The sequence below is a fragment of the Elgaria multicarinata genome, chromosome 7 (genome assembly GCF_023053635.1).
Source record: "Elgaria multicarinata webbii isolate HBS135686 ecotype San Diego chromosome 7, rElgMul1.1.pri, whole genome shotgun sequence".
Classification (NCBI taxonomy): domain Eukaryota; kingdom Metazoa; phylum Chordata; class Lepidosauria; order Squamata; family Anguidae; genus Elgaria; species Elgaria multicarinata.
The window spans coordinates 57,472,906-57,495,834 of NC_086177.1; the positions used below are offsets into that span (position 1 = coordinate 57,472,906).

Sequence of the window (22,929 nt, forward strand, 5' to 3'; positions counted from 1 at the left end):
TTTTTTCACAGGTGAATTAGCACTTGCAAAGGATTGAGATACATGTTTTAGCTGGCAAGCAATGATTCATTGTGGAAAATGTAATGGATGTACAAGATGTCATAATTTCACCATAACATTCTGGGTGTGTGCAGTTGCTTATTTTTATTTGACACCATGGAATCCTTTGATATTGTCAGTAACCGGAATGACAGCAATGTCACACTGTGTTTAGTGCACTGCAGTTCTTTACTCCCTGGCATGTCCATCACCTTATTTATTCCAGAGACTCTTCTGAATAATGAGAAATAACCTGTTTTGAATTGACTGTCTGCTCTGGAGGGCCTAATGCAGGTGGTATGTGTAAAGGACAGTTGACTTCATTAGAAAAGCAGTCCCATATTATTAGAATTCATATTTTATTGCAGTGCAGGTCTGCCACACCTTAGGAAAAAGGGTTTCTGCAGTTCAGTTATTCCTGTAAAGATGGTTGCTTCCTGTTTTTAAGCTGGGACAAAGTTAAAATGGATATAGTAAGTATTTTACTTTCAACAAAATACCTTTGATCATGTATGTGTGTCTTCATACTTTAGCACCTTAACTTAACAAACATGGTAAATTGAAATGTGAATTGGGGCGGCTTGCATGTCATGATAAAGCACCCTGAAAATAAGCCATGGTACATTTATAGTTCGCTCACTAGCCCGTGTTACTCCTGACAGATGATTGGGTGCTTTGTGGATTCCATGGCTTGTTTCCCCCTTAATTCTCCCCCCAACTCCCTGCACATATACCACCATCCTTTGCAGCACACCCCTTCTTGTATCCTTATCTCCAAGTGCTACCCCCTTTCAGTGCAATTTTTGCATGCACAACCTTTTTCTAATTTTTCAATGTTTCAAACGTATACAAATAGATTTGTTCCTTTTTTTAAAAAAATATCTGTAATTCACAAGTGCAAGGGTTGCACACATTCACCTGTCCACTATATACCGTCTGTAGTTGTATGTGGACAATTTCCTTGTGAATTAACTACTGCACTACAGCACTTCCCTTGACAACTTTCGGAGTTCACTGTCAATGGAAGTGCCACAGTAAAGTAGGTAATTTATTAGGAAATTGAAAAGATAACTGTACTACTGCAGACTGTATGTGGTGGACAGGCGAATCTGTGCACTTGCGAAGGCTCAGGAAAAATAATGATAATTTAAAGAAATTATTAACACATTTGCTTACTTCCGAAGCACCGGGGGTGGGTGGGGGGGAACGGGATTCCCAAGTGTCATTTCTATATTGGCTGAGGAACGGACATCACTGACGAGAGAGAAGGGAGTCTAGAGCCGACACTAGCAAGCTTGTGAGGAGCAGCTGGAACTTGCCAGGCGGCTCTGTAGGTGTTTGGGACAAGCCATTGTGCCAGATTCTCATGCCATGACAAGCTATCCTGAGACTAAACCACCCTAAACATCCCAACAACAAGCCATGGCTTCACAGGGTGGCTTGTGCGTGATTAATAAACTGCATTGTGTTGTCTGTGCCGGGTTCAAACATCACAATAAGCCATGCTGAAACAAGCGGTGTTCACAAGCCATCGTGGCTTATTGTGTCATGTGAACCCAGTCATTATGGTGACAGTGCACTATTATTTATTTTATTTTATTAATTATTGCATTTATATCCTGCCTTTTTTCCTCCAAGGAATCCGAGGCGGCATGCATAATCCTCCTCCTTTCCATTTTATCCTCACAACAACAACCGGAAACTTCAGTAGGTACAAAACAGGGCAGCCTGCCTATTAACAGGGACTGGCCGGCAAGACCATATCACGCCAGTCCTTCCACAACTTCACTGGCTGCCAGTCCAGGTCCGGGTCCGATTCAAAGTGCTGGTACTAACATTCAAAGCCCTAAACAGCTTGGGGCCAGGTTATCTGAAGGAACGCCTTCTCCCGTATGTGCCTGCCCGGTCCTTAAGATCATCCTTCTCCGCGAGCCCCTGCCAAAGGAAGTGAGGCAGGTGGCTACTAGGAGGAGGGCTTTCTCTGCTGTGGCACCCCGGCTGTGGAATGAGCTCCCCAGAGAGGTTCGCTTGGAGCCTACAGTGTACTCCTTCCGTCGCCACTAGACCACACTAGTGAACAAATAATATTGTGCTCAAAAGATTCATTGTTGCAAATACTAGGTGTGTGCTATCTGAAACACCTACATTTCGGTACAATATAACTTTGGGATGGGGTTCACAAGAACCGCCTCATACACTTAAAGCATGGGTGAGACCATTGTGGATTCCACTAGATAACCCTGAACACTGCCTGCACGAGCTGTGTGTTTAGCAGCAGTGTAATGTTCGTATCCATGTGGGCTTCTTCATGTGAAGGAGAACCCTGGACCAATCAGGATTTTTCATCACGTGGAGGAACCCTATGCGTGCAGGCTCCTTTCATACTGTCACCAAATGTGGGGAGATGCGGCCGTCACTAGTTGGTGTGACCCTGCAAGCCCCTCATGCGTGTTTTTCATCTGAACACTTGATATGTGAAGATCGCCCCATGATAATTTCTTTATATAGTGATCCATGTTTAAATCTTTCTGTCTAGTTGTTCCTCCTCCTAACTGCTTCATTGGGCAAGACATGAACCAAGAGAGAGGGGAGGCTAATAGTTTTTATTTACTGCTCCTGTGAAAAATCCCCCCCCCCCAATCAATGTTTCTTCTTTAATGGAAAGTACAGAAGAGAAAAGCCAGGAAGGCTGTCTACCTGTGTAGACTTTGGTGCCTTTGTGACGTTAGTGTTCATGGCACCAAACACTTTTTCTCACACATATTTGCATGATTATACCTCCAACACTAATTGGCAAGCAGCTCTTGTGCACCCTATTCCAGAATTTAAGAAAGCCGTAAAGACTGATCTCTTCCGGCAGGCCTGTTAAGTATATGAAAGAAATACTTGCTTAGTCATTAAAATTGGGTGTGTATGGCTGTCTCAGGGTTAAACAGAGAAAGTCTATCTGTGGGCAATTACCTTGAGATAGAGGCTGTTCTGGGAACCTTGCCAAGATTCTAAGTTAGCCTCATCACAGCTGTATGTAATGTAGATAAGAATTGTGTAGATCTGTATATAGTTTCTCACTTGTGTAAAATGGAACTGATCACTGATCACTGCTCTATGATCACTGCTCTCTGTGTATGCCTCAGTGTGCTGATCTGAACTGATCTGAATTGGACTGCACAGAAGCCTGAAGGAAATAAACCAGCTCTGCTGTGTAAGACCTGCGTGATGTGTGTTTGTTTTCTGAGCACAAACAGAGTTCCAGAGGGAGAAAAGTTCTGGCACAATAACCCAACAAAGGTTATGGGCCCAGCCCAGTCCAGTCCAGGCAAGTCTACGCCAGCCTAACCCAGGCAGAAGAACCAGAACTTGGTGGGAACGGTGCAGTATCAGAACCAGAACCAGGAGTCTGCTAAAACAGAAAACTGTTGATGAAGGAAGACATCAAGCTAAAGCCAGTGCTGCAAAGTGAGGAAAAATCTCAGTCGGCTGACTCTGAGGAGGACTCTGAGCAGAAGGACGGTGAGATACCAATTCCTAAAGCAGAGGAAATGGCAGGAGCTAATATGTCTGGTTTGCATCAATTGTTGGAAAAGCTGAATGACTCTAACTATGCATTATGGTCTTACAAAATGCAAATGTATCTGATTCAGGCTGAACTGTGGTATGTAGTCACAGAGGATCCACCAGATAGAGCAGATCCACAGAATGCTAAATGGTTTAAGGACGATGCAAAAGCAATGGCAGTTATTGCATTAGCTGTGGAAGACTCTCAAATTTCCTTCATTCAGTTTTTGAATACATCAAAAGAGTGCTGGAATGCGCTACAAGCTGTATATCAAAGAGAAACAGCGGGCAGTAAAATAATTCTAACCCGGAAACTGTATGGAATGAAGCTGAAACCAGGGGAGTCTATGTCAAACCATTTGAAAAGCATGAGAGAAATCTTCAATCAACTCAGGGCACGAGGGATGGAGTTTACAACTATACACCAAGTCTATGTGATTTTGTCAAGTCTTGATTCATCATACGACGCGGTTGTCACCATGATGGAAAGTCAAGATGAGAAAAATTTAACCCTCGAGTATGTAGCTGGAAAACTACTGGAAACCTATGAAAGAAGACAAGCTTCAAAACAACAGAGCCTTAAACATCCTGTGGCTGAATTTCAACAAAGCCATAAATCTTCTGACGTGGTGGCTGCATTAAAGGCAAGGAAATGCTTTAATTGTGGTTCCACAGAACACTTAAGGCGGGATTGCAACAACAAGAAGAAAAAGCTGTTGACAGCAAAGTGGAGAGAAGAAAACAAAATGAATGAAGCTGAATCAACAAAGAAGTGTCTTCTAGCAAGAGTCAAAGAGACAATGAATCCTTGGTTTTTGGACTCTGGGGCTTCAATAAGTATGGCAAAAGACAAACTTTCATTTGTAACCTTGGAAACTTCTACTTCAGAGCAAAAGTGTGTTACCCTTGCAAATGGAACAAAAATCCAGATTTGTGGTGTGGGTAATGTATATTTTGATTGTCTGGGAGTTGAACTACAAAGTGTTTTATATGTACCAGAATTGGAAACAAACCTTCTAAGTGTGTTTCAGTTAACAGAAATGGGGTATGAGGTTTGTTTTACTGAAGAAAATTGTACTATAAAACAGGGAAACAAGGTGTGTGTGCAGGGAATAATGAAAGATTCTTTGTATGTGATTAATACTTGTACAGAAAATGAAGTTGTAGCCAGCAAAGTCACAACAAAAACAATAGCCAATTGCAAACCACACCAAGAGTGTATCCATTTAACTCATAAAAGGTTTGGTCATGCTAACTATAAAACAATTTCTAAGATTCCAGAATTGTGTGAAGGGGTGAAAATCAAACCATGTTCTAACTATCTAGAATGTAATGTATGCAGTGAAACCAAGTGTCATAAGTCAAACATTCCAAAACATAGTGAGAGAACAACAAAAAGAATTTTTGAATTAATACATGCAGATCTTGCAGGTCCTTTTGAGACAAGTCAAGGAGGAAACAGATTTTTCTTGTCTATTGTTGATGATTACAGTAGATTTGGATTTGTGTATGTGTTAAAACAGAAGAGTGAAACTTTTGGAAAGTTTAAAGCCTTTGTTAAGTGGAGTAAAAATAGATTTAAAGAACCTATAGCTAATCTAAGAACGGACCGGGGAGGTGAATTTCTCAGCAACCAATTTAAAAAATTCCTCAGTGATGAGGGTATACAACATGACCTTACTGCTCCATATTCACCATTTCAAAATGGAGTTGCAGAAAGGAAAAACAGAACCTTGCAGAACATGTTAAGAGCTCTATTGAAAGAGTCAGGATTGTCTAATCTGTTCTGGGCAGAAGCTTTGTCCACCTCAAATTATTTGTTAAACAGGCTTTACCACTCTGTACATGAAAAAACCCCATATGAAATGTTTTACAAAAGAAAACCTAGAGTGTCACATATAAGGGTTTTTGGAAGTAAATGTTTTGCTCATGTTCAGAAAGAAAACAGACCAGGAAAGCTAGCTCAAAGAGGTTTGGAATGTAAACCGTTGGGATATGATACACAAACAAAAGGCTATCGTTTGTGGTCTCCATATCACAAAAGTGTAATTGTGAGCAGAGATGTAGTTTTTCATGAACAAATGCAGGAAACAAAACAGTATGTAAGTTTGCCTGTAGAACAGAAAGCTGTAGAAACAGAAGAAATTCCTGAACAATCTCAGCAAGAGAGGGAGGGGGAAGAAACTGTAAAGGAGGAAACTATGCCTGTAACTATGCCAAAGCGACCAGAAAGGGAACGCAAAGCTCCAATTCGTTATTCAGATGAATACCAAAGCAAACAGGTTTCTCATAGAGCTTTACTAATAGCCTATGAACCTACTTCATTTGAGGAAATTCAGGAGATGGAACCTACAGAAGCTCAGGGCTGGCATGAAGCAATGTCAGAGGAAATCAGAGCAATGGGAAAAAATGAAACGTGGGAGCTAGTACCTTTACCTGAAGGTCGTAAAGCCATTAACAGTAAATGGGTATTCAAAGTAAAACAAAATGAGGAAGGACAGGTGGAACGTTCAATGGTAAAACACAAAAGAGATGCTTTTAAAGCTGGGTCTCAGATTGTAACACAATTTAAACAACATGCGCAAGAGGAGGACTGTTAAGTATATGAAAGAAATACTTGCTTAGTCATTAAAATTGTGTGTGTATGGCTATCTCAGGGTTAAACAGAGAAAGTCTATCTGTGGGCAATTACCTTGAGATAGAGGCTGTTCTGGGAACCTTGCCAAGATTCTAAGTTAGCCTCATCACAGCTGTATGTAATGTAGATAAGAATTGTGTAGATCTGTATATAGTTTCTCACTTGTGTAAAATGGAACTGATCACTGATCACTGATCACTGCTCTATGATCACTGCTCTCTGTGTATGCCTCAGTGTGCTGATCTGAACTGATCTGAATTGGACTGCACAGAAGCCTGAAGGAAATAAACCAGCTCTGCTGTGTAAGACCTGCGTGATGTGTGTTTGTTTTCTGAGCACAAACAGAGTTCCAGAGGGAGAAAAGTTCTGGCACAATAACCCAACAAGGCCTACCCAATTGAATTTTAAGACGCCTTTTTTAATGGCGTGCTGCTTTTAATGATGCACTGGTTTTAAAAATTTGAATTAGTTTTATGTATTTTATGATGTTTTTATTTGTGTTGTACCCCGCCTCGATCCAGAGGGAGAGGCGGGTAACTATGATGATGATGATGATGATGATGCTAAACCAAATGGCTGCCTAGCAAGCTAGTGGCTGCTATTTGATACAAAACTACTCAGATGTGCTGCGACATCTGGCCATTTATGGACAATTCAGAGAACCTTATGCTCATATTCTGGATAGGCATGTAAGAGATCCACCAAGGAATGTCATCTATTAGTAAAACATTATTTATGAATGTAGAAGAAAATGACTGAGAGCATTCAGGGGCAAATAATAATCAGCACAGTTACTGTCATGATACACAGCTGAATGATAATGGTACTCTTGAGAAGCAGGGACATATCCCCTAGGATCTGGGCTAAATTGGGGAAAACCCTGAACATTTTGCAAAGATTTACCTATCCTAGACCATCTTTTCATATACATTCCCACATTTCAGTAGCTATCTCACTTGCATTTCTGTTAAAATAACACGTTGTGTCTAATACTGGGGTTCGCTTTTATATTGTGCAAATCAAGAAAATAACAGGAATAAATATTAGCATTCAAATTTTTTAAAAATGCCAGAAAATCTGCCTGCTGGCATAACAGCATTTTCAGCTTATGGTTCAGCTGATACTGTGATATCTCTTGCTGAAATACAAATTTGTTGGTGCAGCAATTCTTAAATTATATGTTATTTGAGGCAGCATGAGCTTAGAAGAGAAAATGTGTTAAGAATTATAGAAAGCTGCAAGGTTGGAGATAGGCATTAGATGGCTTTGTATTTAAATTATATAATGTATCTTAAAATAAATATTTGTCAGTAGATGTCAAATTTACTGTAGCTGCTTAAAAAGAGCAAACCAAAGAACATGTAATTCAACAGAGCTCATGCTCATGGCCCCCAGGACATTATTAAAAAAGCTTGCATATGTAACAGGCTCTCTGTTGAACGGAATTATATTAGCATTGGCAACTTCCTGAATCCTCAGCATTATCAAGGAGTAATTTATCTTGGCCTTCATATATTTTAGTTATACAAGAGACCCTTTGAAGGACACTTTCAGTGGTTTATAATTTGAGCAAGCATTTAAACTGCCACTCCACAAGTACTGTGTTAAAGTTACTGCTTACACTAAAATTTAATTTTTGCTTGATTAGAACTTGGAAATGTGTTGCATTCACAAAATAGAATGTTTGTATTTATTAACATTTTTCACAAAACATTTTGCCCAATATTTTAGAAAGAATACAATCAAAATTATATTGAAAATACAAACATTGGGCTAATTATCCAGTGAAAACAAACGCTATTTAAACACTTTTAAAGCATTTAAATAGTGTCTTTCATTGGATAATTAGCCCGATGTTTGTATTTTCAATATAATTTTGATTGTAAAAGCAAAAACAATAAAAAGTAAAAGAAATATTTAGTTATAGCTCTTGCACCAATGCTGCAAACATGCTTACAGAGTAATGTAACATTTGGCTTAATGTTTTCAATAACTCTGCGGTTTTCTTGTTAACTCACCCAGAATATTGGTCATTCATTTTTGAGCTTGGGGTGAACAAGCCTGGCCAGACTTAATTACGATACTGACCACCGAGAAAAACACCCAAGTTTAATCAAATTACAATTTTCTGTTACATGAAAACAGGGGAACTGGTTGGAGTAAGGCCTCCAAAGCAGGATGCAAACCAGGATCAACCTGTAATAGTGTTCTCTTTAGTTGAGCTTTCAAATACAGGGAAGAGGAGGAGCCATGTAAGTACAGAGCTAGTTCCTGAAATATCAGAGAATGTGATATGTAAATGCAGCCAATGGCGTCTTGAAGAGCAATTTCTGAGTCAATGTTGTATTTATTGTCTGTGCCTTTATTGTTTTACATTTTACAGACTTGAAGTTTGTTTGTTTCCATGTGTTGTCCCAGACAAGTTCTTGTTTTGTTGTAGGCTCGTTGTATGATATTTACTTTACATATAGATTTTACCTTGTAGTAAACTTCTTTCTTTAAATTTTACAATACATGAAAAAGATAAATTGAAATGGATTGAAGAATTGGAAGCAGTAGGCTAAGTTCCCAGTCAAAACAATACTTATTCATATCTTTGAACCCACAACACAACCTTTCCCTTTCTTCTCTTCTTGTCTACTCTGTCTACTCCATTTCCTCTCCTCTTTCAGAACAGTAATTAGGATTCTGTATGACTATACCACTGGGTGATTGCATTTAAGTACTTTTAGAAATGGAGTGTGGTAGTCATCTTAGAACTACTGTGCATAAATTGATGCTGTGACTGGAAGGGCTACAAAATTGCAACCTGAACAGCAAGTATTTACTTTTTATTAAGATAGATCAAACTGAAGAACATAGATCAAACTGGGGTGCGGTAGCCAGTGTGATGAGAGTCAGTGTGGTGCAGTGGCTAAAGTGTTGAAATGGGAGTAGGGAGATCCAGGTTCTAGTCCCCACTCAGCCATGGAAGCCCACTAGGTGACTTTGGGCCATTCACAGACTCTCAGCCCAACAAGGTTGTTGTTGTGAGGATCAAATGGAGAGGAGTAGGATTATGTACGCCACCTTGGGTTCCTTGGAGGAAAAAAAGGTGGAATATAAATGCAATAAATAAATAAGGCTGCTGTCATTTGTACGGTTTCTGTTCCTCTCTCCTCCTCTTCCTGAAATAGTGGTTCTGCCTTTGGCACACCTGTGCAATAGGAATTCAAGATCATTTAAAGACATATAGATACTGATTTTGTTATATAACTGGTATGATCGAAAGCAATGTGGGGCAAACTTTAATCTGAATTGTATGCAACAGTGTCAATTCACTAGTGGGCGAAACTCCTGCTCCAGGAAGTCTTTGGGGATCCCCCTCTGCCCCACCCATAACACAGTTCATTCCATTCTGGAGGGCTCCTCAAACCTCTGTGTAGCATTTTTTAGAGATTATGGAGGCTGCTGGCTGAAGGAAGGAAATCCATTTCCACAAACTCCCTTCTGCTAGCACGACGTTGGATGAAACCCTCTGTTTTGTTCTGTTTAAATTAAGCAGTTCAGTTGAATTCAGATATGAAAAAATACTGAATACTTTTCAGTTTTCAACAGGGATGTTTGATTAAAGTTTTAGTATTTAATTGTTTTGTGTGTTTTCCCTCCTCCACAGACGTCGGTTGATTTCCCAGAGGTCTTCATTGGAGACTTTGGAAGACATTGAAGAAAATGCGCCCTTACGGAGGTAATAATATTTAGTGTCTGCATTGTTTTTCTACAATGCATATGCAGTGTGAGTGGTTCTGCCTTTGCCACACCTGTGCAATAGGAACTCAGTGATAGTTTGTATCCATTGAAGACAGCAATCATAGTTTCATTTACATTCTGCAGGATCAAGTCTTCAAGAACAGGGTAGGTATTGTGGTGCCTGAGGACACCAATGTGACTCTGGATGTTTTTCTTGGCGCTGGCCAAGGCGCCTTACCCCTCCCAATTTTAAAAACATTGACACTTTTTTTACCAGTAGCTGGGGGTTGCTTTGAAGCAAAGTGACGGCCTCCAACTGCTGCCATCTTTATTTCTCATGAATTCTTCTGGGCTACCTTTCCTAAGAATGCTCAGAGATATTCTTAGGAAATGCAGTTGAGAGAGGGAGTGAGTGTGCATTAATATATATGCATGGTGAGAAAAAGAGTTGGGAGAATGAGGAGGAGGAGGAGAGCTATGCCTCACATGCGATTAGCTATGTCTCCTGTGGCAGCCTACACCTTCTCTAGAATTATGATACCATTGAGAACCCAGTCTGGTCTAGCAGGCATATTTTTCTTTGATACTACCAAGAGGATCAGACAGTAGTCAAAACCTGAAGTATTGTGCAACTAGCAGCATGTGCTGAAGGATGTACAGCAGTGGTCCCCAATCCCTTTGGGTCAGTAGGCACATTTGAAATTTTGGGAGTGTATTGTGGGCAGTCTAGCAAAATGGCTGCCATGGGGGTCTTGCCCATTCACACAATGGCTGCCATGGGGGTCATGGCCAGTCCCAAACCCTCATTTCTCTGAAGGCAAACATGTGGTATTGAAAGAAAACTACCTTGCCCAAGAGCCTAAGACCAAAGAAATTATTTTTACCTGAACTGTCACTTCTTTAAAAAAAGAAGAAGAAGAAGAAGAAGAAGAAGAAGAAGAAGAAGAAGAAGAAGAAGCAGCAGCAGCAGCAGCAGCAGCAGCAGCAGCAGCTGTACAGGGATTTGCAGGTGAACAGCTATAGCTTCTCTCTGCTACACCCCCTTTAATTTGTGGGGTTTACTAGAATTTACGTCAGAACTAGCTGTTATTACCATGGTTCAGACCAAGAACATGTGAAGTAAAAAATCATCTCTGAGCATTTGTAAAGTGCCATTTTGCTCACTGAGTCACCATGCGTGGTCTTGTAGCGCCATCAAGAAGTTCCACACAAAAGCAGTTTCCAGGCTGTTTCCTTTTAAGGCAGCTACAACGTCTGCAGCAAGTGCCAAGAGCTAAAGAGAGTTTGCTTCATCCACTTCACTGAGGGCCTTGCTAGACCTACCGCCGAATCCAGCAGTGAGGAGGGGCCAGGCCGTGCTAGAAGTAGCGCAGCCTATCAGCCCCGTCTACACACAAGACGCGACGGGGCGTAAGAAAGGCCCGTCGCGTCCGCCATTTTCTTAAAGCCTAAAGGGTCCACGTGCGCAGGAGCACACTACCTGGACAGGTAAGTAATTATTTTTTAAAAAAAATAGCCCCCCATCCCCTTCCCTCGATTCCCCCCACATGACCTCCCCTGGCCTCCAATCCCCCCTCTCTCCCCCATGTCCCCACCTGCCCTTTCCTGCTGGCGGTGGTGCCGATGAGCGTCTGGGGACATGGGGGGGAGAGGGGGGGATCGGAGGCCAGAGGAGGTCATGGGGGGGGGAATTGGGGGAAGGGGGCAGGAGCGCTGCAGACCGTCCGTCGCTTTTCCCAGCTACTTGCACGTAAGTGCGGTAGCCGGGAAAAGCGGCGGAACGGTCCACACACCCACGGTCCCGGCCTCAGCCCGACCTGAGGCCAGGACCATGGGAAGAACCATGCTACAAGCGGTTCCTGTTAGCGCGGTGCCAGGGCGGCTCGAGGCCTGGCTGAGGCCAGGTGCATCATTTGGACGCACAGGGACGAGGACAGGCCCCGTACCGCACTAACCCCTGGTTTAGCAAGGCCCTGAGACAGCCTCAAGGCAAGAAAAAAGTTAATAGAAGGAGGTAAGGTAAGAGCTCCTTCCAAAGCCTAAGACCACTGTAGGACTCTTGCACATGTTCCATGTAACTGTAGAATGTGCTGGTGTGGCAGCAGCGGTGGGATCAGGATTATGTCTCCATGCCCCATCCCTACCTGTTATGTGCTTTAAAGCACCATCACACCAGGGGGTAATACACTCCCTACCTTCGTGTTTTCATTCCTCAGTTATTTCCTTTTTTCAAAAGAGGAAGTACACAACGAGCACGAGGCCCATTGAGTCCGCTGTTCTAATGGTGCTGCTTCTCCAGCACACAGCAGGAGAGAGGAGCGATTCCGAGTTTAAAAAAAATCGGACTTAATGAGGTTTTTTTTTGTCGCGCAAGGAATGCCAGAAGGGGCGGAAGGCGCACAGGAGGCAGACAACGTCATGTGAGGGACTTGAGCAAACTTTGTGAGTGCTCAGTAATGAGCGTACAATAAAACGCTCATCAGATGGAGTTTCTAGATGCACGCCTATGGGGAAGTGGAACCAGCCAGCGCAATCTCATTCTATATATGTTCAACATAACATATGAACAGTCCTACCATCAAAATACAGACTATCTACTGACCCAGAGTCAATATCTGAAAGTACAAAGGATCTTGGTGCTAAAAGGATAGAAACAGCAGCACTCTTTACAAGTATTTGCTTATTAATTGACAAAAAGGTTTTAATCCATACTGAACTATCTAGAGCTGCCTAAGTTCATACAAATGGCTCTTGAGCTGTAGCTTGGACTCACCTTCTGTAAATACAGTCTTCATGGCCAACACATGATTTTGAATTACATTTTTTAGGAACTGCAGCATCTGAAGCATAATGCTAAATAATATTCATAAAACATTTACAAAGGCAAATTCATCTGTAAATCCCTCTAGTAAGCCCTCCAATGCAATATACTCTGGACCACTAGTGTAGTGTTAGAATCCAAAATCTGTATGGATCATCCCGAGACCGCGGAAAAATCGGAATTTAATGGTAGGGCAATATCCCAGGCCAAGGGAGGGATCGCCCCTCCCTGCTCCCGGAAGCCCCTGTGCGTCATGTGGACGCACAGGGACGATCCCGGGACGATCACCAAGATGTCGCCCCATCTAGCCATGCCCTTGGCCTTACTAATATGTGACATGCTTTGGAAATTCATGCATCTAAAGAGAGAAAAGCTACTTTCTTCCATTTGTATTTTTTTCAGCAGTCAATGCACTTAAACTTTATGCTAACTTTAATGTAGCATTTTCAAATTACTTAGTTTAAGTCATTCCGAAAGATCCTTACTGTTTCCACATATGCACCATAACCAATACTTTTTTTCCTTGTATGAAAACCCTTAAGACTGCCAGCAGTTAATGATAGAAATTCTCTTGAAGCCCATAATTCAGTAATGTTATATATATAAAGTAATCTGAATATATTAAAGGGGAGGTTGTTTTAAACCTAACATCATAAAATGAACTCTGTTCAGTGTATTTAGCCTGTGGTTCAGCCCCTAGGTGAGACAGAAATGTTATTAAGATCTCTATAGATCAAAGAGGATGGCCACTTAGGAATTCACAAAAAAAGGAGGGCATCGATTTGCATATTAGTTCCATATGCTAATTTATATGTACCAATGCAAATTTAGAAATAATTATTGTAATTTAATTCGAAATACAGTGCATTTCACTATAGGATGAAAGGCTGAGACCTGTGGGTGTGCCTGCCTGGCCAGTCTGCTTTTTAGGTACTAATTGTTGATGGGCAAATCTTCTTACAGTTCTTTTATCATTAAACCGGAATCGGACAGCCTTTCCAATGAAGGACATCTTCCAATAGAGGACTGTAAAAGAGGATACATGGCCATCTTAGGTCAAGGCTTAGTAATTTACAGAGCAATTCTAATGCCTGCCAAAGGCTGGATGAAGGGTGTTAAGATGGATGGAAGTGCTACTCTGCCGACTGGGTGACACATCCACCCTGAAGGTCGTGATATGCCCACAGAAAGCTCCATGGGCATAAGAGTACTGCCGGCAACATGGCCCAGAATGGTATGTTGGAGAGGTGGGCTTGGATCTGCTGTACCCAAAGCCCCCTTGCTACCCTGATATGTCCCCCACAATGGAGCTGGCACAGTTAATTCCCCTCCCACTGCTTTCAGTGGGAGTGGAAATTTTAAAAGAAGAAGAAATGCTGGTTGAAAAGAAGAAGAATCGCCCTGACCTCAGTGAGACAGCAGGACATGAGAAGTGGTGGATCTTTCACCATGTACCTCCCTGCCCTGTTTGGATTGGCCTGCCTGCCTATTTACTATTGCAGTTCACCAATGCCCAGCTTGTTAAATTGAACAGAAATTGCTTTGTCTTTTCCCATCTCCTAAGAGGGTGCAAGGTGGGGTGGGGGTGGTGGTGGAATGACAGGGTTTACAGCAACTTTCTGTTAACAATTATTATTATTATTTATTTATTTATATAGCACCATCAATGTACATGGTGCTGTACAGAGTAAAACAATAAAATAGCAAAACCCTGCCACATAGGCTTACATTCTAATAAAATCATAATAAAACAATAAGAAGGGGAAGGGAATGCACCAAACAGGCACAGGACTGTGTTGTTTTAATAAAGTATGTAACGGAGCCTTCATGGATCATGATGAACGGCCTTCATAAATTATTCAAATGCAGCTATAAGAAATAAATAATGTTTAATATTTCAGATTGTTTACTGGCGACTAAATTTCCAGTGGAGTTCTGTGCACAGTGGGCTTTCTTTTAATTGGAACCTACTGTGGCTGCTGATAGGAATAGGAAGGTGTTAAAAGGGGAGAGTGCTGTAAGGAAGGAAATAGACATGTCGGCAAGAATAAGGTTTTCCATGAAGGCGATACAGATTTATTTATTTATTTATTTCACTTATATACCGCTCCCATAGCCAGGGCTCTCTGGGCGGTTTACAGATCTCATGTAGTTCTGTGCACTTTTGTAATCAACCCCTCTGGCTTACCATGTTACTCCCAGCATTCCTGACCATTGGAATGTGGACAAGAGCTTATGGGAGCTGAAGTCCAAAACATCTGGAGAGCTGCCTTCTGCCTACCCCTGCTGTATAGGACCACTATCCACTTCAGTGCCACGTTACATATTTTCTCTGAGAAGTTTCTCTTTTTCTCTCTTTTTAACAAAAAGGCAATCTCAACAAAGGAATAGTTGAGTTGGGGGGATGGGGTTATTTAATTTTTAATGTTTTTAAATGTACTTTTATTTTTAAAGCAAAACAATTGTAAGTTTGTTTATTTATTTATTTATTTATTTATTTATTAACTCTGCACAAACCTGCACTTACAGTCTCTTAAAACTCAATCACTAGCCCTACATCAAACACACTAGATTGTTTTCTTAAGTCAATTAAGAACCAGGTGAAAATATCCTTTTTGAAGACAAGCATTATAAATATGACACAAGTTAATATATTACATTATAATTGGACTGGATAGTGCAGGCCATGGACTAGCACTGGAACTGGGTTCTATCCTTTGGCTCCAGGAGATACCATCTTGAACATCACTAGAAAAATCAATTTCTCTCACCTGGATGATCTTGTAAACTCCTGTACTTCTTAATTACCTGAGTTTTGTAATTTTCATAGTTCTTAGTTTTGAATTTTTGTTTCCAATGAGTAACCAAAGCCATTTACTTTCCACCCTATAAAAAATAAACTGCTGTGCCCAGAAACTACCAGTCCCTTTTCTTCTGGAAAGGATGGGTCCATTAATTTGTCCCTTAGCAACAAAGACATGTGACTAATGAACACTTTGAATTATTAGTTATCTGTCAAATAAGCAACATACTATAGAAAAGTATCCAATGCCATGGAAAGGTATCCACTGCACTAGCATGTGGGATCTCTAGCACAACACCAATAGTGTTCACTGGCACTACAGGATTCCCTGGAAAACCTGTCATGACAGCTAACGCTATTGGCATTGCACTAGAGGTCCCTCATGCTAATTTACATTAGCACTTGTGTCACATTGGATACTGCCTCCATGTAACATTTTCTATAATTAGTAAAAATATCAAGATTGTTTATTATGATTTTTTAAAAGTAATTTTAGTAAATTAGGATATATAATAACGATACAATGCATGCTCCTCTAGATAGTGTGAATGTTTATTTATAACAGACAGTGTTTTAGTTTTATTTATTTATACATATCTTCATTTTGGAAATCTCACACTGCTGCATGTACTACCAAAAAATGGGAAGGGGAACATAGAAATTTGTTTGTTAAAAAATCAGCTCTTGACTCTGCTAGATGAAGTTAATGTCATCCTATTATCCTAGGAATTTTTTAACCATCTTGAATTTACGTGTGGTTTTCCATGCTTGCCAAGGTATTGAGCGTCATCACACAGGGGAAAATCATGTTTCCTTATTGTTGCTTATCCACCCCCTACTTTTGTCCCTCATTACGTCCTCATTCTTCCCAGAGGGGAAAAAGGAAGTAAACAAAGACCACGTGGCGCATTCAGAGGCTTTATTTATTGCGGTGCTTTTCCTGCACACAGCAGGAGATTGCAGCACATCCCGTGTAAAAGAAAAAGTCGGATTAAAAGGGGTCTATTTCGTGATGGAAAAATGAGTGGGAGGCTCACGAGAGGGGGACAATGTCATCTAAAAGACTCACGCAAATTCATAAGTGGACAGTAGTGAGGGTGCGATAAAACACTTGTCTGATGAACCTCATTGTATCTACTGAATCAAGGCAAATTTGCTTTTAACTGGCTTGAACTGGATGCAAGATTGTTTTGTTGTATAAGTGAAATGAAAATGCAGAAATAGCTGTATTAGTAGACCCTGTACGGTTTGCTGTATCTATAATGCAAGAAACATGGATTGATAATATGGCTTTGTAGCCTGTATAAAAGTTTCAGGGCCCAAGATACATGGGCAGCATATGGGATTAAATCATTCTGAGAAAAATAATATTGACTTCCAGGTGTAATCAAGCTTCTGAGAGCAGTTAGCTAGCCAATAAAACATAATAAATGCATCTTTCACACAGTAGTGAACTGTGTGCTGTCAGCTCCCATTATTTCCGTCTCCTATTATCATATTTTTGTCTTCAACAAATCTGCTCTGTCAGTTTAAAATGGTGTTATCCTTTATGTCAAGTCTACGCTCCTCCATTCAGCTCTCCCCTCAAATCCCTCTTGCCCAAAATCTTTTCTAAACCATCCTGCTCACTTCTTCACTTTTTGCACAATCTTTACCTTCTCTGGGTGCCATTGACCTCTTCTTTCCCATTGGTCCTGTGCTAGTTACTAAGATATAGGCCTGTTTCACACATAACAATAACCTAAAGTATGGGTTGAGTATGGGTTGACTTTGAATTGCGGTTTGTCATTACATGCAAACCCTGGGCTATGGTTTATGGAGTTTAACCATGAACAACCCAGGATGATAACCCATGGTTTGTTGTCGGGTTGTGAACTGAGTTGTTTGTGTTTAACAACCCATAGTCAAAGTATAGTGTAGGGTTCACATGTAATAACAACCCATGATTTAACAACTACCCATACTCAATCCGTACGCTGAGTTGTTGTTATGTACAAATAAGGTCACTGAGACTGTGCCACTTCTGGTGAAACTAGTATGCTTTGTTACAAGTTGAAGAGGAAGAGAAAAGGTTACAGAGCAAAGCATTTTTAGAAAAGTCCTAATCTGATTATTTTTCTTTTCCCATTCCAAAGTGTTTTAAAACATAGAAATTATGACAAATGTTTTAAACTATACTAACATAGAATCTTCGTGATAGGGAAATGGAACAATGATGTGTGCTTTCTTAATTGCCTTTCCTAATAAGAGATATAACAAAATCTAGGAAGTTCCTTTTTTCCTTTTAAAATGTATTGTTTAAAGTCTCTTTACTTCCACACTTCATTGTTTTTGTTATTGCCGCAGACTCCTTAATTGGAGAGTGGAGAGGGGTTACTTGAATAATTTGTCTAGTCTTTCCTTCCTGCCTTTGTGTTGAGTTCTTTCAGCTATCCAGCAGAGAAATTCATTGTTTCATTGTCATTATTTTTCAGGTGTCGGACTCTGTCAGGCTCACCCAGACCAAAGAACTTTAAGAAGGTTCACTTCATCAAGAACATGCGTCAGAATGATACGAGGAGTGGCAGGTATTTTACAGGGAAAGAACTCCTGGTTGACATAGACCGGGGGGAGGGGGGTCTATATACATATAGGGGGAAATGTGCCTTTGAGCCAGTGATTTTACTTTTTTACTACTTATTTTATTTATTACATTTCTGTGCCGTCCATTAGCCGAAGTGATCCCCTTTTACATGTAGAAATGGGATTCTGTATGCAGACCAGCACATCTCCTTATGCAAGAACCCTGTGCAAAGGAAATCAGAGCATATCCAGAAAATCACTTCTGCATTCTGAAGCCTGCAAGCTGGGCAGCATGCTGGAGACGTGCAAGAACTTTTGCCTCTATATCCTCGTAGCAAATTCTCCACTCTCCAGCTGCAGTATGTTCAAGCCCCTGACCATGAGACAATGACATAGTGGCCCCATTCAGAAGACACCTTAAACCACGGCTTTAACCATGGTGGTTAAACCAGAAAGCTGGGCTGTGTTCAGAAGACACCTTAAATCATGGCTTTAACCATGGTGGTTAAGCCAGAAAGCCTTAAAGCCATGGTTTAAGGTGTCTTCCAAACACAGCCTGACTTTCTGACTTAACCACCATGGTTAAAGCCGTGGTTTAAGGTATCTTCTGAACGGGGCCATAGTGTCTTTGCACAGCCAACAACTTCCCTCCTACCCATGTCCACCACAGTTAGGCTACTTGTTATGTGGCATTGCAGGTAAAATCTTGTACATATTACAATTGGATGGATGGTTTTTCACAGGGAGGATGAGCCCTGTGCCGACTGTAACATGTAACCCAGATGTATTTCATGAATTTCGTATCAGGCTATCGGTGGTTACTAGTCATGAGGGCAATATATTTCCTCCAATATTGGAGGCAGTATGGCCCCATTCAGAAGACACCTTAAACCACAGATTTAACCACAATGGTTATGCCAGAAAGCCGGGCTGTGTTCAGAAGGCACCTTAAACCATGGTTTAATCATGGTGAATAAGGCAAAAAGCCTTATTCACCATGGTTAAAGCTATGGTTTAAGGTGTCTTCTGAATGGGGCCTATGTCTCTTAATACCAGTGGCTGGGGAACATGAGTGGGAGAGTGCTGTTCTATTCATGCCCTGCTCGTGGGTTTCCCATAAGCATCTAGTTGGCTTCAGTGGGCACAGAAAGCTGAACTAGGTAGGCCTTTGGTCTGATTCAGCACTGCTGTTCTTATGTTCATCTGAAAAACCTGTGGGAAAGGTTCTGTATGAATGTGTCCAAATACATTTAGTCCTGCATCAGTGATATTTTTTTGTTTCTGCTTAATGGATGGCTCAAAAGTCCCAAATACGGCACTGATCAAAAACAGCAAAATAAATCAGGCCCAATGCATGCAGTTTCAGCAAATAGAAGAGGGAAGGAATATAAGTGCTAATTATACGTAATCACCTGTCATTGCAAGATAGAATCTATTTTTTTACTCTCAGAAAAGATATTAGCTGTGCTAATACCTTATCGATGTGAATGAGCTTCATTCATAGTAATAAGAAGGGGTTATATCCATCTTTGCATACATAATTGAGCTTACTATTTGGTAGTCTTAGGCATCTGCCTAGCAAAGCATATTTACAGGAGTAGAGGGTGGAAAGAATGAGTCTTCCTAGTGACACTTTGATGCTTGTGCTTTGCAACACCAAAAGGTGCAGGAATGATGAAGAGCAACACGATATAGGGAGACAAAGAAGCATTAGATAACAGGTAAAGGGGGGGGGTGTTCAGTTGCAGTAGAAAAAAACTGAGCAGTTGTTTCAGATCCGAATGTAAAGTTTTGGTGGGAGAGCAGCAGCAGCTTGTTTGAATGTAAAGACCAGGCGTGTCTGTTACCAAAGGAAAACCGGCGACCACAGCATAGCGTGGCTGGCATAGCTCTGAAGGAAGTGGGAAGTACATGCCCATTTCGTGCTTCACTAGCCACAGAGTCAGTTAGGATGGGTGTGGGGCCAGGCTTAGAAACTCTAGCAATCTGTCTAAGGGGTTGTGTGTATGGGAGGGCTGGGGTGTAACAGTTACACCCCAACTGTACAGTTATACCCCAACTGTAACATTTTGGTCGGGGTGTTAAAATGTCTTTGAAAAACTGAGAGCTCATTTTAATAATTGGCTCCCTTGCCAGCCATTAACAATCAGTAATGTCTTCCAACAGGAGGAAAATAAGGAATAGTTTGAGTTTATGAGTGTCAGTTTAAAAACTCCGCTCCTGCTTCAGCAAAAAGACAGGCATCTGCTCCATCCCGTTTCCTAACATGATTAATATTGTCCAGTTAGTTTGCCTTTGGGGGACTGGGAGCATTATTTCAAATTAAGACTAGAGCACACCATATGTCATAGGAAGTTGCTTTATGCCAGAAGAGATGGACTGTTTTCCCACCCAGTTCTGTATTGCCTGCTCTGACTAGCAGTGCCTTTCCAGGGCTTCACGTCACCTGCTACCGGATCATTTTAACTGTAGATACCAAGGATTGAACCGGAGGCTTTCTGCATTCAAAGCATGTGCTCTACCACTGAGCTACGGTCCCATGCTCTAACACCCACAGTAGGTTATTGTTTCTCTTTGAACCTTTTGCCCCATTAATGTGACTGAAAATGCTTTGAAATGCTTTTGGGATTAGCCTGCTTGTAGTAACTACAGGCTAATTAGATACTTGATGCATTTCCAATTTAAATGGGGCTTTCAATTTCATGAATAAGAAGACCTTTTAATTAAAGAGAAATGGCTGATCAGTATTTGCATCTTTTTCTGTATTCTGATGCTGTACTTTTATGTTTCCCCCCACTTCTCCTGCAATGGGACAATGCAATTCTCTAGTGTGAGAAATATATGCTAATAATGATGTATGTCCCTAAATTGAAGGGTGGAGAGTTCGGTCCAAGTGCTTTTTGATGTTCGGTTCCTATGCATTACTTGCTTGCTTAAAGGAACATTCCTAGTAGATCCACAACTAACATAGGAGGCATCCTGCCTAGCAAATTGCTCCCAATTCCATCTGCATTTCCAGATGGAAGCCTTGCATATCTCATATCAAATTCATTGCCTACCGGGGATATTAGACTGCATGCTCTGAAAAGACAGGCATGTCAGATGCTTTTGTAAACTTAATTACTGCTCTGAACTCTAGTAGTTAGTGTAATTTTTGTGTGAAAACACAATAGAGTGAAGCCATCTGTTTGATGTTAGCTTCTGTTAATGTATAAGTGGTCGTATTGTAATCTGCTCAGCAGACTCCAAATATTGTTGCATTTGTGAACTCTGGCCTTAAGGACCCATTTATTTCTCAACCATCTCTAGCACAGCACTCTGCTTAAAAAAAGAAAAGGAAAGAAAATCAGCTGTCTGACCCATTAATAGGTTCCCTCGGGCTGCTTTGTCAAAGACAAAAATATGACTAATTTCTTTTCTGGAGGCTTTATGCCAGTATACAGATTGAAATAACCAGAGCCAGATAGTTTTTCTTCTTCTTATCTCCCCTCCCCACCAATGCACACCCTTTCTTAAATGCATTATTTTTAGGACTCGAACTAAATAATCATGTTAATAACATCTACTCCGCGGTGCGTTGATTGTGTTTGTTTGTACTTCAGATTTGGAAGACCAGATTTCCCTGTTACGCTTTCCACTCATTTTTCCTGTTGTCAGTTTGAATCCAGGGAGGGTTCAGTCTGAGCAGAGCAATCCTGAATATGGATTGGCCCATGTCCAGACCTCCTCCTGCTGCACGCTCACTGCTGTGCATAAGGATCCCTTTCGTCCCACTGGAGACGTGATTAGTGCTGTGCTCTTTCAAAGCATGGGCCACATGGCTCATGTCTTAGCAGCCTCTGTGCTCTGTAACTTCATAGTGCCTGGCCTTACTGTCAGATGTTGGTAAGTGCAACATGCACTCTGGTTTAGGAGCAGGAATGGCTTTTTTTAATTGGAAAGCAGGGTTGTTGTTATTTAGTGGAAAGCAGGGTTGTTGTTGTTGTTGTTGTTGTTGTTTATGCCAAGCAGGGTTATAAGTTTGAAATGAATTTAATTGCTGGATTTTCTGCATCATATTCTTTATTTTACTTATTTTCTAGAATAGTCCTTATTAGTGGCAGAAGATCATTTTGCAGCATATTTTCAGTGCTGCCATATCGGGACTGTAGCCACGTTGGGTATGTATACACATATATTTCATACCACTGAGGCTTTTTTAGGTATATATTATGTGTTACATGCTGTAGGGACACCACAGTTGTCATTTCTAGAAAAGGGTAAACTTAATTAGAAAGTATTCGGGCATGTCTACACCATGCCTTATCCCAGGAATCGCCACGGGATCATCACTGTGTGTCCACATGACGCACAGGGGATCCTGGGGGCAGGGAGGGATGATCCCTCCATTTCCTTGGGATAAATGGGTCAGGTAATCCTGACTTTTCCTGTGGTCTCAGGATCGTCTCGAGACCGCGGGAAGTGTGGGCGTCCATCCCAGTTTTGTCCTGGCTCCTCGCGAGTAAACACGAGGAGCCAGGAACTGGGCATGGGGCATGGAGCTCTTTAGGCACTCCATGCCCATCAGGGGTGGAGTGGAGGGAGCGGGATTAATTAAAAAAAACAAACTAACCTAATCGTTGGAGCGCTTGTGTGCTCATCTTCAATAATAAAAAAACCCAAAATGGCAGGCACAACATCCCTTGTTCCTCCAAGGATGTCACGCGTGCCGTCTGTCCAAAGGGGAGGATCTCAAGAGCAGAATACCGTGAGATCCTGCCCCCTCCCTCCCAGAATGCCAGG

At 41.3% G+C, this 22,929-nt stretch overlaps 1 protein-coding gene across 2 annotated transcripts in view; it reads left to right on the forward strand.

Moving 5' to 3' along the window:
• Nucleotides 1-22,929, forward strand: part of CABLES1 (Cdk5 and Abl enzyme substrate 1) — a 77,924-nt gene that overhangs the window by 27,939 nt on the left and 27,056 nt on the right. The window contains exons 2-4 of one of the 2 annotated variants that reach the window (XM_063130637.1): nucleotides 9,888-9,959; nucleotides 18,060-18,152; nucleotides 22,230-22,307. In XM_063130637.1, the coding sequence (XP_062986707.1) occupies nucleotides 9,888-9,959; nucleotides 18,060-18,152; nucleotides 22,230-22,307 (243 nt within the window). The remainder of the gene's footprint in view (nucleotides 1-9,887; nucleotides 9,960-18,059; nucleotides 18,153-22,229; nucleotides 22,308-22,929) is intronic. The other variant, XM_063130638.1, reaches the window with a different exon arrangement.